Source organism: Halichoeres trimaculatus, unplaced genomic scaffold (assembly GCF_033239565.1).
Source record: "Halichoeres trimaculatus isolate MK-OKI-2021-1 unplaced genomic scaffold, fHalTri1.1 fHalTri1_scaffold_11, whole genome shotgun sequence".
Taxonomy (NCBI): Eukaryota; Metazoa; Chordata; class Actinopteri; order Labriformes; family Labridae; genus Halichoeres; species Halichoeres trimaculatus.
Window position 1 is genome coordinate 29,359,645 of NW_027437189.1, and position 15,533 is coordinate 29,375,177.

The window sequence follows — 15,533 nt, forward strand, 5'->3', positions numbered from 1 at the left end:
TAGCTCTTGTTTTCTTTTTGTCTCATTTAATCATCATTAACATCCTCACTTTAACTTCTGTTTCCCTCTTCTTCTCTCTCTTTTTTTTTTTCATTCCTCTGTCATCTCTGCGTCCTCCACTCTCCATCTCTCCTGTGGACTAAACAGTCCAATAACAGCTGGGAGAAATTATGCATGAAAACTCATCCGTTGCTCTTTTAATAATTATCCACTCATGCAGTTAATTGACTTTCCTTTCCAGGAACTTTGTTTTCTGTCTCCTGCTTCTGCGTTTCTCTCCCTCAGCTTGCTGTCTCTCTTTTGTGTCACTGGGTCTTATTTTGGATGGTAGAGATTGAGTTAGTCAGAGGGAAGGAGACACCAGAGAGGAAATCCAGTTCTGTCCCTTTTTTTCCAGATCTGTCTTTCTATTAAAGGTGGATTGTATCTCTGAAGTATTATCTCATGATTAATTTCATTTCTCTGTAAAATATTCGTCAGATACAGAATTTCACGCTCTGTTTATTTCATCGCTGTTCTTCACTTATATCAGGGAATTAAAGTCACACATTTAACATCACAGTAACACAATAAAACACGTATTTCTCTTTAAAATGTGACTCTTAGGTTACTGAGTTCCTCCTGGGTCTGTTATTATCTAGTTTAATTCACAAATCTCTGCCCTGTCCTGATTGAACTCCTTATTTATTGCCTTCATAGTCTGTAAAAGTGAGATTCCCTCATCATAGTCGACCTTTGCCTTCTTCTCCTCACTGCCTTGCTCTTATTATGAGACCCAGACTCTTTTCCTGAGTAGATGCTCTGTTTGCACTGTCTGTCTGAACACTCCGCCTCTCCTAAAGTGACCCGTATATTGTGTTTACAGTGCTGTCTGGTCTCTGTCGTTCACAGCAGCAGGATATTAAGATGCGATCCTTTCTTTATTGGAAGAACACCATTTTTAGACCCGACTATTGTCCTGATTAACCTCAGACTATCATCATCTGAATGACCAATGCTGCAGGGTCCTAAAGGGTCGGTTGACTCTGTCTGGAGTTGCGTAGTATAATAAGGTGCTTGTCAGAGCTTTATACCGCTTCAAACCCTGTCACATTAAGTAGTGTATTTCTTTTAGTGTGCAGTTTACAAAATGTTTCGTGCTTCCAAGAGCCACTTGGTCTGACACTGTTTCTTAGATACGGTAATAGACTGTATAGTATTTAGACAAAGTCTCTGTGACGTTGCCTGTTTCTGAAGTTTCTGAGTTTTGAAGCCCATCATTGTTGGGGCTGTATTGATATTATAACCTCAACCTGTTTTCATTCAAGTTAGTGTGAAATAAAGAGGCGGTACTTTAGCCTCTTTGCACCAAAAGCCTGTCAGTCAAGCCAGCCATGCCCCTGTAAAGGCAAAACTTGCAGGTTTAATGACTTAAGAAGAGCAGGGAATAAAAATAGTTCATCCCCAGAAAAACAAAGTCCGAAGTTTTTTTGTTTGTTTGTTTGTTTGTTTTATTTAAAGCCAAAATCTGCAAAAATCTTTTTTTTTTTTTTGTCTTGGTTTGTGTGTTCATTTTGGTGTTTCTGTGGCCAACTGAAGCACTTCTGCATGGGCTTCATATTTTAAGACTGGGGTTGCTGCTTGGATGCATCACGTACGTAGATGTTCTCCCGCCCTCAGTGTTTGTCTGTCGTGTGAGTGTACGTAAAAGCCTTTTAATTTCCTCATACGCTTGATAGTTTTACTGTAATCAATGACAATGATTAAAGCAATACTTGCCAAAGATTGGACTGTTTAGTTTTGATGCCAAAATGTCCCCATTGACAGCTAACACAGTGTCTTTAATAAGTTAAACATCTTGAAAACCACGGGTTGTGTCATCATGCAATGAAAAGTGGTGTGAGCGATGGAAAAACTTACATTAAAGACACATTCCCATGGAGCCTTTCTGTTTTTTGGTTTGACTTCTGAAAAGGGGCTGCACGGTGGCGCAACGGTTAGTGCTGCAGCCCCCCAGCAAGAAGGTCACCAGGTCATTTCCCAGCTTGGCCCGTAGGCCTTTCTGTGTGGAGTTTGCATGTTCTCCCTGTGCATGCATGGGTTCTCTCCGGGTACTCCGGCTTCCTCCCACAGTCCAAAAACATGCTCACCAGGTTAATTGAGCACTCTAAATTGTCCCTAGGTGTGAGTGTGTGTGAATGGTTTTCTGTTTCTGTGTCAGCCCTGTGATCGAGTGGCAACCAGTCCAGGGTGTACCCTGCCTCTCACCCAATGACAGCTGGGATAGGCTCCAGCCACCCGCGACCCTGAACAGGATAAGTGGTTCAGAAAATAAATGAATGAAATTGTTGAAAGTTGGTGAATCAGCAGCGTTCTCTGGTTGGTGACTGATGTAGACTGTATGTGAGCTGCTGGTATCCTCTGATTCAGAAAGTTCTGTTGGTACCAAGTCCCACTCCTGACAGAATGAGCTGTCTGGGTTTGAATGTGAGGTAACTTGGTATCTTATCTGCTCTTCACTTTACCCAGAAGTTTCTTCACGGTGTGTCCAAGCCTCTAGAAAGAACATAAAACAAGCTTTGATACTCCTTGATTAAAAATGAACTGCTGTTCCATCCATAAGCTTGAACAACAAGATAATCTGCACAGTTAAACAGAATTAATTCTCTAACTTTCTCCTCCATCAGCCTTTGCCGAGCTTCAGACAGACATCCACGAACTGACCCAGGAGCTGGACGGAGCTGGGATTCCTTTCCTGGACTACCGGACATACGCCATGAGGGTCCTGTTCCCTGGTATCGAGGACCACCCTGTGCTCAAGGAGATGGAGGTACGGGTCAGTACACCATCATCCAAGCTTAAACTAAAACCAACTCACCGAGAATAATCAGCTCCATGCAAACCACAAACTAAGCTTCTGCACTAACACACTCACACCAAAGTTAGAGAAAGTAGCGGCTTATGCTCACAGCAAGAAGTTCACCTCAACAGGATGACAAAGATATTTCAGAGAAGTATTTAAAAGTTTGATTTAATGGCATGAAAATATCCTCCTGGCTTTCTGCTTAATACCTTTGTAGCCATTATCCCATGACAGGTTTCTTCAAAGACAGGCCTCTCTGAAGCTCCCAGATCTGAGGCGTGTTTCACCTCACAGCAATCACATAACCTATATTTTACCTACTTTGTGTTAATGTATTCTGCTCATCCCAATGAATGCAAATGACTTTTCAAGAGCCTTAGTATCATCATTAGTGTAATCTCATGGGAGAGAGGCTCACCGTATTCTCTTGATGAAGGGAAGTAGAGGTTTAAAGCGGGGACTGCTTGTAATCGACTGAAAAGAGATGTTATGTAAGAGTAACAAGAAGGGAACGAGATGGAGGAACGACTGAAAGGAAGAGGCTTGAGTAGAGAGATATAAGACTCGGGGTTACTGGGATTCATTCTTGCATTATACATCACTGTTAAGTTATTAATTAAGCCGGTACATGCAACCACCTTGCCAGCACAGCTGAATGAAGAGAGTGCACCCGATTTATAAGGACACTTTACCGCTGAGGCAAAGGGAAGTAGAATTAATCGTACGTCAACATAAACTACTCTCCTCCAAAGCAAGGAACCGCAGAGCCAAGTTTGTAATCAGCAGTATCATTAAGACGTAGAATCTAGTGCTGCTCCATTGACTTTGATTGGAGCGCTGACTTTTTTGGAGTCAAGGAATAATTTGTTTGACCTTTTACAGCTTCATTTAATCGTTCTAATCCAGAAAGTGGATTTATATTCCTAGAAAGGAGAAAAAAATCCCCTCTGGGCGGTCTCCGAGCTGCCGTTTCTTTTCCTGACGCCTTTTATTCGTTCTTAGTGATTCATTCTTTCTTATTTTTGGCAAGAAAGGGCCGTGGTGATTACTTAAATAAGATAGAATTATCCTTGGATATAGGAGAAAGCCCTTTGTGGATTCCTGCTGAGACTATGAAGCTATAACTTAAAACTGCGGGTAATGTAATAACTGAGGAACACAGAGCAGGAAGAGACACTTGACAGAAGAGAAATGCAGCAGAATGTAATTTCACTTACGCTCAGCGTTTTTTCCTCATCTGATTTATTTAATCACTCCAACAGACTCACAGAAAGCTGTTCGACAATTATTTCAGAGCTGGAGTTTTATTGCATATCTTGTTCTACAAATATATGATTCTGATACGCTGAACAAATAGTTTCTTTAGAGCCTGTGAATATGGTTCAGATCTCAACGTTTACTTTTTAAAAAGCTAATTAACGTTTCAAACCTTTAACACTATCTAACCTGATGTTGTTACAGACATCAGGAAAACATTTTTATATTCTTTCATGCTCACAACACGTTCATGTTTACCCAGAGTGAGTGGTCTTCAGTCACATTAAGGCCCTGTTTAGATGACGTTTCAACTGAAAACGCAGTGAAACCGCAGTGAAAATTCTCATATAAACAGAAACGCTAAGGGACTGAAAATGTTGCAGCAAGCATGCCAGGCCGGTAGTTGGCGCTGTAACTGTCTTGTACAGAAGCAAATTTTGGTAGATCTCCAACGAGATCTGGTAAAATCTGAACTGGTAAATCCCAAGAGCAGAAGTGGAGCAACAGATGAACATTTTGTTAAAAGACAGTCAGCAGATTCAGCAATACAAACACAACATCCCAACTTGTAGATCATGACAATAGTAACAATGGTACTGTTGTACTGTTGGGTATGCTTGTGCAAAGAGGAGTGTGACGTCAGCGCTTCAGAAAAATCCCACTCTGGAGGCCGTTTTCAATAGTTTGCATTTTAGGTCAGCTGAAACACAGTTTCTGCGTTAACGCGAGGCTAAAATGCAACAAAACTTTTACGTTTTACCCTAAAACCGTTGTCGTGTAAACTGCCCCTATACAAGGGGTTCCCAAACTTCTGCCCCCAAAATAACAATGCTGGAGACCCACAACCCCCTGTTGTTCAGGAAAGGGGGGCCCTGAATATGAACAAGCCGATCCAAAGAAAGACAGTAATGAAAAGAAAAGGTTACAATATTAAATTTATCTGGTCTGTTGGTTATTAGACAACCTTTGACAACATTTTGCTCTTTCCTAAATCAATCTGCCTCCAATGATACCATGGTTATCCTGGTTTAGTCACCCCAGCCTTCTTCAAGGTGGTCTTCAACAAAGAAACATGGAAAACAGATCAAACTTTTTTTGTTTGCATGGTTTTATATTACATTAAACCCCTAAATTAGTTTATATTTTTTACAATTAAGGATTATATAAACAATTTTAAAAGACATTTCAAGACCTCAAAAGGTCATGACAGAGAAAAAATCTGACAGAAAATGACAATGAATCCCCATTTTGTGCTAATTTTGGCTTTTAAGTGGTGTGGTCTTAAACTTGTGTGTTGTGTTGATGAACAGACTGTTAATGTTTAATTTTTGTTTTCAATATATAAATTTTTCATTTTTCCTTTTCTTTTTTTTTGAATTCTTTTCTTGTCTCGGTCCCATTTTTTCTCGTTTGCGTTTTCAAGCTTTACTTTGAACCTCTCGAGATCCAACAGTGCAAAATGTAAATTTGTGCAATTTTTCATCTGGCTAAAAGATGTATCAGCAGTGTTAGATATTTAAAGAAATTCATTTTAAATTAGATTTAGTTTTCATTGTCTTTTAACATGTCTCAAGAACAAGTAACAAAATGCATATTACATTTAACCAGAAGTGCAGTAAAGCAGTACAACAAATATAAGCAGATATAAACAGGACTATGAGGTATAGAAATGAAGAGCAGATTAAAACATAAACTTTATAACATTATTAACTGTAAATGTTGTTTGTGAAGGACACATTGAGATTAAAACATAGATCTCACCAGCAAGGTTAGTCTACTGTACCCAGTTCTAGTCCAATTGAAATCCTTTCCAAACAAAAGATCCTCAAGGGAACAAGTCTTGAATCTATGCTAGTTTTTGTGCAAGTGTAACAGCAGTAGCATCTAAGTTCACATCCTTGTGTAATAAAAGGTGTTTCTAGATGCACTGCATCAGGAGTGCACACTAAGTTCACACAACTGCAGTATGTGTTGCAGTGATAAAAAGGTAGATTGTTCCTTTAAGGGTCTACATTTATCTCCTCAGTCATGCACATGTTTAGAAGACTGTCGCCTCTGTCTCACATCGTTCCTGGAAATGTTCAGTAATGTTCAGGAGCTGTGTCTCTAGAGTCTTCCCTGTTGGACAAGGGGCTGATTGGTGTAGGATGAGGCTCAGGAATCAGGACGTGGTATTTAAAGCTCACAATAAAAGCAACCATAGCATGTTCACAACATGTCAGCAAAAAAAAGCAGCTGAAACCAACACAATGATGACAACTTTTACATTAATATCACTGTTGCATGTGAACACAGGAATGTGCAAACATCTGCACAATTCCCCTGCACTTTTAGATGTCTTTAATCACTTTTCGAGAGTGGATTGGTTGGGTCACAGAAACCCAAATTCCCATCCCAAATTCATACTTGTTTTTTAATGCTTCTTGATATAAAAAAAAAAAAAAAAACCTGGCTAAATTGTCTGCATTTAAAGCTCAGCTTGAAAGTTTCAGGAGGTTTAAAGAGTTTTGTGTTAGAAATTCTATTGTTTTAACGATTTTTCTATTTTTATTAACAAAACATCTAAATCCAACAGATTAAATTAACCAGTCAGCTTAATGATTTGAAATATCAAAAGTTCTCACTCTTCAGCAGCTCTTTCTATTTGCTGTGTCAGGCAAGCGGAGCGTTAAAGGGATCTTCTGTGTTTTATAGTCACGTCTAGACTTCCTCCCTTTTCCTCCTGTATTTCCCTCAGGGGCTCCCACTGTAATCCAATGGCCTGTGTAAACCAATGCTCCCAGCTTTATTACTCTGTGTGACCGCGCTCTCCCCTAAGCTAGACAGCCATGCAGCACACACAAACACACACTGCGTACACACACTCTCTTACAAATAACTGAATATACCTTCCTTCACTCCCTCCTAGAAGCTGGGTAAAGCGTCCGCCCGTGCAGTACGTACATTTATCTCCATCTGTCTCTCTGTCCTGCTCTCACTTTCTTTCTTTCACATTCACACACAAACACACACACTCACACATCACACTCAGTATCCGCCCTGGAGGCCCGAGAATCTCATTTAGCACTTTAGAGAGAGGGCCAGACACTTTATTATGGCACATCAGAGCAGAGACAGAGGAGATGTAACAGTGCTACAAAAGGATGACAATAGAAAGAGGGGGAGCCAGACAGACTGAGGGGAGTTTGAAATGATGCACATTTGTGTGTGTGTGTGTGTGTGTGTTAGTAAGACAAAGAGTGGGAGAAATTAAAATTGGAGGATGACCAGTGATGTGAAACAGTCAACAATGAGTGAGAGCGGGAGAATTAGAGCGGGGAGAAAAACGCAGCGACAGAGAGGCGTCTTCAGGGGGTTCTGAGTGTTGTTGATGAGTAGTGACAGGTGCCAGCCAGTGGGACAAGCATTCTGCACCTCTTCTGTCACTGCACACACACACACACACACACACACACACACACACACACACACACACACACACACACACACACACACACTCACACACACTCACACACGCACACTCACACACACACACACACACACACACACACACACACACACACACACACACATTTACGCAAACATACGCTGAAGGTTTTGTGAAATACATCAGATGAGAGTCAAACCGAATCCCAGGGTGTTCAGCAATGGGCAGTGTGAGAATCCAGCTCAGAGATTTCAGCGTTTAAACCTGGATTGCTTTGTGAATAAGTACCAAGAGTAAGGCGTGTTTTTTTTTTTACCTGTTGTATTTTAGCCTGATCTACTTAAATAAATGAAGATAATCATTTGGTCATACCATGGTGAGGAAGTTTAAAGTGTTGCAGCAGTAAAGTGGAAGGTGCAAACATTACAATAAGAGTATAAAAATAAAATGGCACATCGGTTAGCTCTGCTGCCTCACAGCAAAAAGGTTACCAGTTTGAATCCCGCCTGGTGGGGCTTTCTATGTGGAGTTTGTATGTTCTCCACGTGCATGTGTGGGTTCTGTACGGGAACAATGGCTTCCTCCTTCAGTTTGAAACATGCTCACAAGGCAAAGTGGTGTTTCTACATTGCCCGTAGGTGTGAGTGTGTGTTTGAAAGGCTGTCTGTTTCTGTGTGTCAGCCATAGACTGTATAAAACATGGACGAACCATTCGCAATGTCACCTTTCTGTTCCTGAAACTGCGGACTGAAGCCAATCCACGGACGCAGCCACATTCACTATGACGCCGGCTGTGAGTTTTTCTTCGAGCAGTTACAGGACGCCTGGCAGACACGTGACCTGAGTTGTGCCCTGATTGGAAAATCAATTGATCCTAATAACTTTTGAACTGCAGAGAAAGAAAAAAATGTACTCACTGTACAGTGGATGCCGAAAGTGAAATCAGCATTTTAGACCCAAGACATTTTTTGAACCCGGCTGTGAATATGCTTTTTAATGCTGTAAAAGTCTGTTTTTATGGCTGGGTGTGTACATGACTTCCAGTCTTTCTGCAGCCAACCTCAAGTGGATTCTCAATGAACAGCAACTTTTAGCACTTCAGCATAGGCTTCATTTTTACTAACTGGATGTTGCCCCTTGGTGTCAACCCTATGACTGACTGGCGACCAGTCCAAGCCTTACCTCGCCTCTTGCCCTAAGATAGCTGGGATTGGCTCTATTCACCTGCGACACTCAACAGGATACAGAAATTGGATGAATGAAAATATGCTAAATTTATTTTAATTTCATATATAACATTATTTAAAATATAATTAGTGAAGCCTGAGGAAAAAAAAAAAAAACGGTATGGAACCAAGACATTTCCCTCTTTGCACATTCTTGTTTATCCATGGCTTTCCCCCTACACTTGCTGCTCTCTTGAAGGATAACAGCGGCATGGCTGCTCATCAGAAAGGCACAACGAACTGAAAGGAGAACCACCAGATTGGGTAGTGAAAGACTCCAAAATGAGGTACACTTTGGTTAAGAAAAAAAAAAAAAAAAAAAAAAAAACAGAAACAAAGTTTTAGCAAACAATTTCCTTCATGTTTGTGGTCCCCCTGAGGTAGGCATACAGGTGCAGCCATTCGCACTGATGACAGGGTGAGGAGCCTGGGGTGCACTAAATTAAAGCGCCTGTGAATCACCAAGAAACTTTGAGTTGGTGAAATGAAATTGAATAATTTCAAAGCAACATCAACATAACATCAGTCAACATGAAGGTGGACTGAGGCCGGGATGTTGTGAAAAGCCTTTCACTTTCTGTTATTGACAGTTTTGCTCAAACAGGACCTGTACGTTATGAAATATAGAAGAAGAAGAGAGCAAAAAGCTTTTATTCTGAAAAAGTAAAACACTTTTTGCGTTAACTTTGGAGAAATCAAAATGATTCACATCGTATGAAGTCCTAGACACAGACCTGAGTCTTAGACAAAGACAGCTGTCGGAGAGCCCAGACTGCTGGAGTGTGTTGGTTGAATCAGTGCTTTAAATTCTCATTTTATCATCGTTCATCTGGAGGATGTTTTGACCCCTCCGCCCCCTGATGTCAACGAGACAGTGATGTCAAGCCGTCTGTTAAAATCCTTTGTGGAAGCACTCGTGAAGCTGCAGAGGAGTTAATCAGTCCTGCTGTAAACAAGCCGATCTCAGCTCCTCACTCAGTGTGAAAGACTGAATAAAGTCTGCTTACCGAGGTCTTCTCCTCACTCCTCTCAGTGACTCATAGTCTCATTAAACACTTTTATGTTATTTGAAGTGTTCGTCTATTGATCGTGCACAATCAAGCTTCTTGTGGGTGTTTGAGCTGATTTTGGGCTTTGAGCTGGAAGTGAGCACTTTCTGCATCCTGCAAAAACCATGAAACATCAAAAAAGATCAAACTTCTGAAAGTTCTTCAAATAACAAACTGCTCCTTCTTCTTTTTCTAGATTTTTCTGTGGTGAAAAAAATCAATTTAAAACAGGATTTGCTGCCTTATCAAATATTCAACTCGTCATTCTGCTCTTGTGGAAAGCTGCAGGTAGAGGCTGAATATTGACAGAACTAAATATCCCCTCTGGAGGTGTTAGAGGACACTGAGAGATGTTGTGCCTGCAGATGCTGTGATGTACTTTTTTCACATTAAGTTGTGAAATCTTCAGATTAAATCACAGTTTGCTGCAAATGGAAACATCTTCAGCTCTACTCACAGTTTTGTCAAAGTTTTTCACTTCAAACGTGTAAAGGAGACAAAGTTTCAGCCCTCAGACTGATCAGTCTTTTCTCTGTGGATGTTAGTTTCTTGTCTCATCACACTTTCATAGCTGAGCTGATTAATCATAAAGTCTATTCTAACATATTGTCATGCAAGATCCAACACAGGATGTATGTCGCTCAAGAAAGTTAAAAACAAAAATGTGACACTGAAGAGAAACACACTTTAGAGAGAAGGGTCCTTACAAAGACACATTTTTAGATCATTTTTGCAACATCTAGTAGTTTTCAATAGAGATGATGTTTGTCAAAGGCAGTTTTTACACGTTTTCCACTAAAGAACAGTAAAGTTGATTTAAAGCTGTTAATAATTTCTCCATACTGTAGTTAATTTCAGCTGTAACGGGTCCGTTTCTGTGTCTTTCTCTAGGTCCAGGCAAACGTTGAGAAAGCCCTGACGCTGTTTGGACAGCTCCTGACCAAGAAACACTTCCTGCTGACATTCATACGAACGCTGGAGGCTCAAAGGTATCTGTTTGCCCCTTTTTTATTTTGTGTCCAAACATTATTTTACTCTGAAAGCATTTTACTTTACTCAGTGCAGTCTTTTTATTGTATGAAAAGCTTTATTAAAAGCCCAATAAAGTCAGACTTAAAAGCTCCTTATTGGACATGAAAGCTTGTGTCTGTAGTAGTAGTCTGTGTTTTCTTTATTCTGTGATTCTATTTTTTTTTTTTTTTGCTGTATTGCCAGCTTATGTATTCCATAACTTTATGAGGTTGCAGGAAGTTATTCCTCAAGTTTTTTTTTTTCCTTTTAAACACCTTAAAGTTCACTTGTAATTGCCATTAAAAGCAAAGACCAAAGATGCACAGGGGGGGTTCAGATTTTCCACTAGTTTAAATTTACATTATAGTTTTTTTTACAGTTTTGTTCCTGACACTGACTCTCTTGCCCTCTCAAAAAAAGCATGAAAGAGAGAAAAAAATTTTATGACAAGACAATTTTCACCAGGATAACAAGGCACTATTTCTTCTTTTTAATTTGATATGGGATACTGGATCAATCAATCAATCAATCAATCAATCAATCAATCAATCAATCAATCAATCAATCAATTAATCAATCAATCAATCAACCAATCAACCTTTATTTGTATGGCAGTTTTCATACAGGACTTTGTAATACAAAGTGCTTTACACAGGGAAAAATAATGAATAATTGATTAAATTAAATTAAATTAGATTAAGTAAAATAAAATAAAATACAATAAAATAAAATAAAATAAAAAGAAGTGGAATAAAAAGCAGAAATTTTCATGATTGAATAAAAATAAAAATAAAAATAAATAAAAAAACTACAAGACCCCCAAATTCCCCCCTCCCCCAAACCACTTTCAATACACACACTCATTTACTCAAACACACAAAGTCATAAAAAGTAAATTCTGGCATAAAGAAGAAATATTACTGAGAAAAACCTTTATACTCCTCTGTAGCATAAATACCTGGCAAATATTGTTGTGACATACTTTTATTGAGTTGGTAATTGTGACATTTATAAAACTCTCAAAAATGGAGAACCATCCTCATCCTTGACTCAACCTCGACCTGAAATCTCTCACCAGGTCATTCTCAATGCGCGACCGAGGCAATGTGGCGTCCCTGATCATGACGGCGCTGCAGGGGGAGATGGAGTACGCCACTGGAGTCCTGAAACAGCTGCTGTCTGACCTGATCGACAGAAACCTGGAGAGCAAAAACCACCCCAAACTGCTGCTCAGGAGGTGAGGAGGATGAAGGTCATCCAAAAACAAACCATGGCATGAAAGATTTTGTGATTTTGTAGAATCAGTTCCTCTTTTGTGCAGCCCAGAAAAACAAGCTGATTCTGTCACATTAAATCCACTAAAGGATCTTTTTTCCCCTCTTTTTCCCTCTCTGCGTCAGAACGGAGTCAGTGGCTGAGAAGATGCTGACTAACTGGTTCACGTTCCTCTTGTACAAGTTCCTCAAGGTAAGCTCAACAACAACAACAAAACACAATCATATTCTATCTTTATTTAATCTGTTTGCTGTACCTCTTAAACACTGATTAATAGTCGTCATGTTAAGTGGATTTCTTCGTGCATCGTCTTTAAATACATCCCTGCCGCCTGTGTTAGAGTTTATTAAACGCCGTGGGCTTATATTATTTCCCTGTTGCATTTATCTCACTGCAGTTATTTAAGGCTTTTCTGCTTTCACCGCTCCGTACTCACAGTAACTCGTCACAGCCTCACAGCAGTCTGCATTTTCCTCTTTTCTGCTGTTTGAGTGTCTTAATTTAGTCCTCTCATAATTTCACTCTCTGAGGCGACACGTCCTCTTCACTGATCTTTATGTTGTTCTTTTAGCTCACATCTCCGCTCCCTCTGATCTGTCTTTCATCTGACTCGTCTCTGTTGTCGCTGTTCTGCTGTCAGTCGCCGCTCTGCCTTGAGGTCATTTACCTCAGCAGGAGGGCTCGAAGTCTCTTGCTGTGTCCTCGCATGCCTCCTCTGTTACTTCCCTCCGTCCTGCTCTGTGTCTCCTTCACATGAGTCTGCAGAAAGTCCTTCAGGAAGTGTTTTCTGATGTTTCCTTTCTGCGTATCCTGTTATACACTCATCGAACAGCAACATATTCGACTTACAGCTGTCGTTGCATTTTCAGTGCAGAGGTGGTTATTATTGAAAGCACATTGAAGTTATTTTCATTCACTTTTAACAAAACTGGCTAAAATACAAGCTGAATCATTAAAAAATGAAAGAGATTCACAAAAACGAACATGCTGATTCATTAGCAGAAAAAAAAAGTTAAGGAAATAACATTAAGTAACCTTTTCCCCCAATCAATTCTCCACCAAGAGTTCATCAGAATCTGAACCATGTTTCACCTGCTCATGGTGTGTCTGTATCTTCCTCTCTGTAAAGCAGAGATTGTCATCGTGTCAAACTATAAATACCTGAAACACGCAAGGAGCCTTAATGAAGCCACTATGTAGCATTAAGGCAAATTTCCCAGATAAGCGTGCAGCGAACTAACGGGGAAAGAGAAAGCACAACAGTGTGAAGCATGCTCGCGTTTGCTCGTTAGCTGCTGCCCACCTAATTGGCCCAGATGCTAACGAGCTTTTTAAAGCAGCTGATTGTGCAGCAGAAGGGGAGAGAGGGACAGAGGGTAATGTTTGGTGAGGGAGGAAGAAAGGAGAGGAGGAGAGGAGAGGGTCGGAGGTGTGATAGAGAAAGGATGGAGGGGTCAGGACTGTTAGAGGTAAGAGCAGGAGGAGAGGCTGGAGGTGAAGACGGGACAAAGAGGAGCAGTAATGAAGGACGAAGACTGAAGAGATCAGTCAAAAGCCCTGTTTCCACCAGGTGGTCCAGTATGGATCAGTACAGTATGGTACTGGTCTGATCAGTAAAGTCTGATCCTGTTTGCATTCCCACAGCCGATCGTTCCCTTCTTGGCTGGCGGCGTGTTAGCTGGTTGCCAGTAACCACGTCAGCTACATTATGGCTGCTGATCGATCCAGTGAAGAAGTTTAAAAGCTACACAGTAAACAAAGAGCAATTTGTCTTCTTTGTAATTGGCATGTGGCTTTTCATTACAAAGAAGAATCAAACTTTGGAAGTAACAAATTTTTCAAACAATGAGCAGACTGCAGTGTTTCTAGCGCTACATTCTGGGGTTGGATTGGGATGTCTGACACCCCAACAGAAGGGTACCAAAAAGTGTGACGTTATAGGTCATTTATTTGTGAATCCGTCTCAGCTTTAGTCAAAGGAAACATCATTAAATTAGTGCTGTAGAGAGACAAACTGAACTGAACTGCTTGGTGGAAATGGGGTTGTAGAGAAAGATCACAAGAGACAGTTTTAAACAACACTTTTGGGTTACCACTTGGTTTATTTTTTTTACTTGCACATGCCTCTGAGATGTTCTTGTTTTAAAAAGCTTAAAATCTATTTTGCACTCCTCTATATTTCAGACGTAGAAGGTTCCCTGTGAAGTTTTCAAGTGGACTAACAAAAAGTCTTAACAAGCAGAATCTCAACAACCCTGACTGATTTGAATAAAAATATTTGTTTTGCATCATTGTATTGAGTTTAACACACTGAGGTTTTTTCCCCCATAAAATAGCTCAAAAATTTAAAATACAAAAAAAAGATTTTAGTTGCAAAAACTAACAGAAATGAAAAAGGATCTGAAATGAAGAGATGACTTTGCTGGGTTATTTAAACGTCAAACTCTGTCTTTTTTTACTACAGGCACTTTTGTTAGTGAAAAAAAGAATAAACTAATGTGGGCCTGAGGTCTTATTACTAAAGCACAACACATTTTTTAACTGAAGTAGTATCAAAGGAGGTCAATACTGAGACCAAAAATGGTAAATCCCAAAGTCTGATGTTTACTGAGCCTGTCAGAGCTCCTACAACTGACATGTCACTGATGGCATAAAGGATACACAACTACTAAGTAAAGGTGTGTTGAGAATATGAAGATAACTTCAGGATGAGTGTGATGTGTAGAGAAAAGGAGAAGGAGAAAAAAAAAGCGAGGAAAGAAAGAGGAATGTGTGTGTTAGGAAGAAAAAGCGAGTTGTAAAGAGCGAGTGAAGGTGAGACAGATAAATGAGTACTTTCCCTTCTTCTCATCTGAACCTCATGTATCTCACTTCCACACACACACACACACACACACACACTCACACGCACAGTCTGGAGTATCTCCCTGAGCTCAGCACGGTCGATCATTAAGCTCTCGTCTGGGTGAGTATCAGCCGTGATGTGTCCTCTCTCTCCTCTAAACTGCTGCTGCTTCAGTCAGGAGTGTTTTTCTCGGGTCCAAGCGATGACTAACGACTTTATTGATTGGCAAGAGTCTGTGATGGAGGAAGAGAGGGAAACATTTTTATAACATCTGTGTCTGGTCACAAGATGTTGACCATGTTGGAGAACTGGAAAGATTCATACAACGCTGCTTCAGTCAGTGCTGTCCACAACAGAGATCTGACCTAACCGTGACTTCTGGTGCTTAAAGACGTTATTAAGCAGTATTTTTAAAACCTGTTGATACTTAACTCATATTTCCTCCTGCTCCTGGAGGCTGCTGTCAAACTGCAGCATCACTGTCACAAATCGTATATTTTTATTCGCTCTGGCAGGTGCTCACAGTCTTGATGATGGCTCAGACAGATTCCCACACTGCAAAAAACTGAAATCTTACCAAGTGTTTTTGTCTGATTTTACT

General features: G+C 40.2%; 1 protein-coding gene across 1 annotated transcript in view; it reads left to right on the plus strand.

Annotated features, from left to right (window-relative positions):
- Positions 1 to 15,533, plus strand: part of LOC141799091 (plexin-A1-like) — a 453,927-nt gene that overhangs the window by 406,345 nt on the left and 32,049 nt on the right. The window contains exons 24-27 of the mRNA XM_074681180.1: positions 2,667 to 2,815; positions 10,693 to 10,790; positions 11,891 to 12,049; positions 12,213 to 12,279. Of these exons, the coding sequence (XP_074537281.1) occupies positions 2,667 to 2,815; positions 10,693 to 10,790; positions 11,891 to 12,049; positions 12,213 to 12,279 (473 nt within the window). The remainder of the gene's footprint in view (positions 1 to 2,666; positions 2,816 to 10,692; positions 10,791 to 11,890; positions 12,050 to 12,212; positions 12,280 to 15,533) is intronic.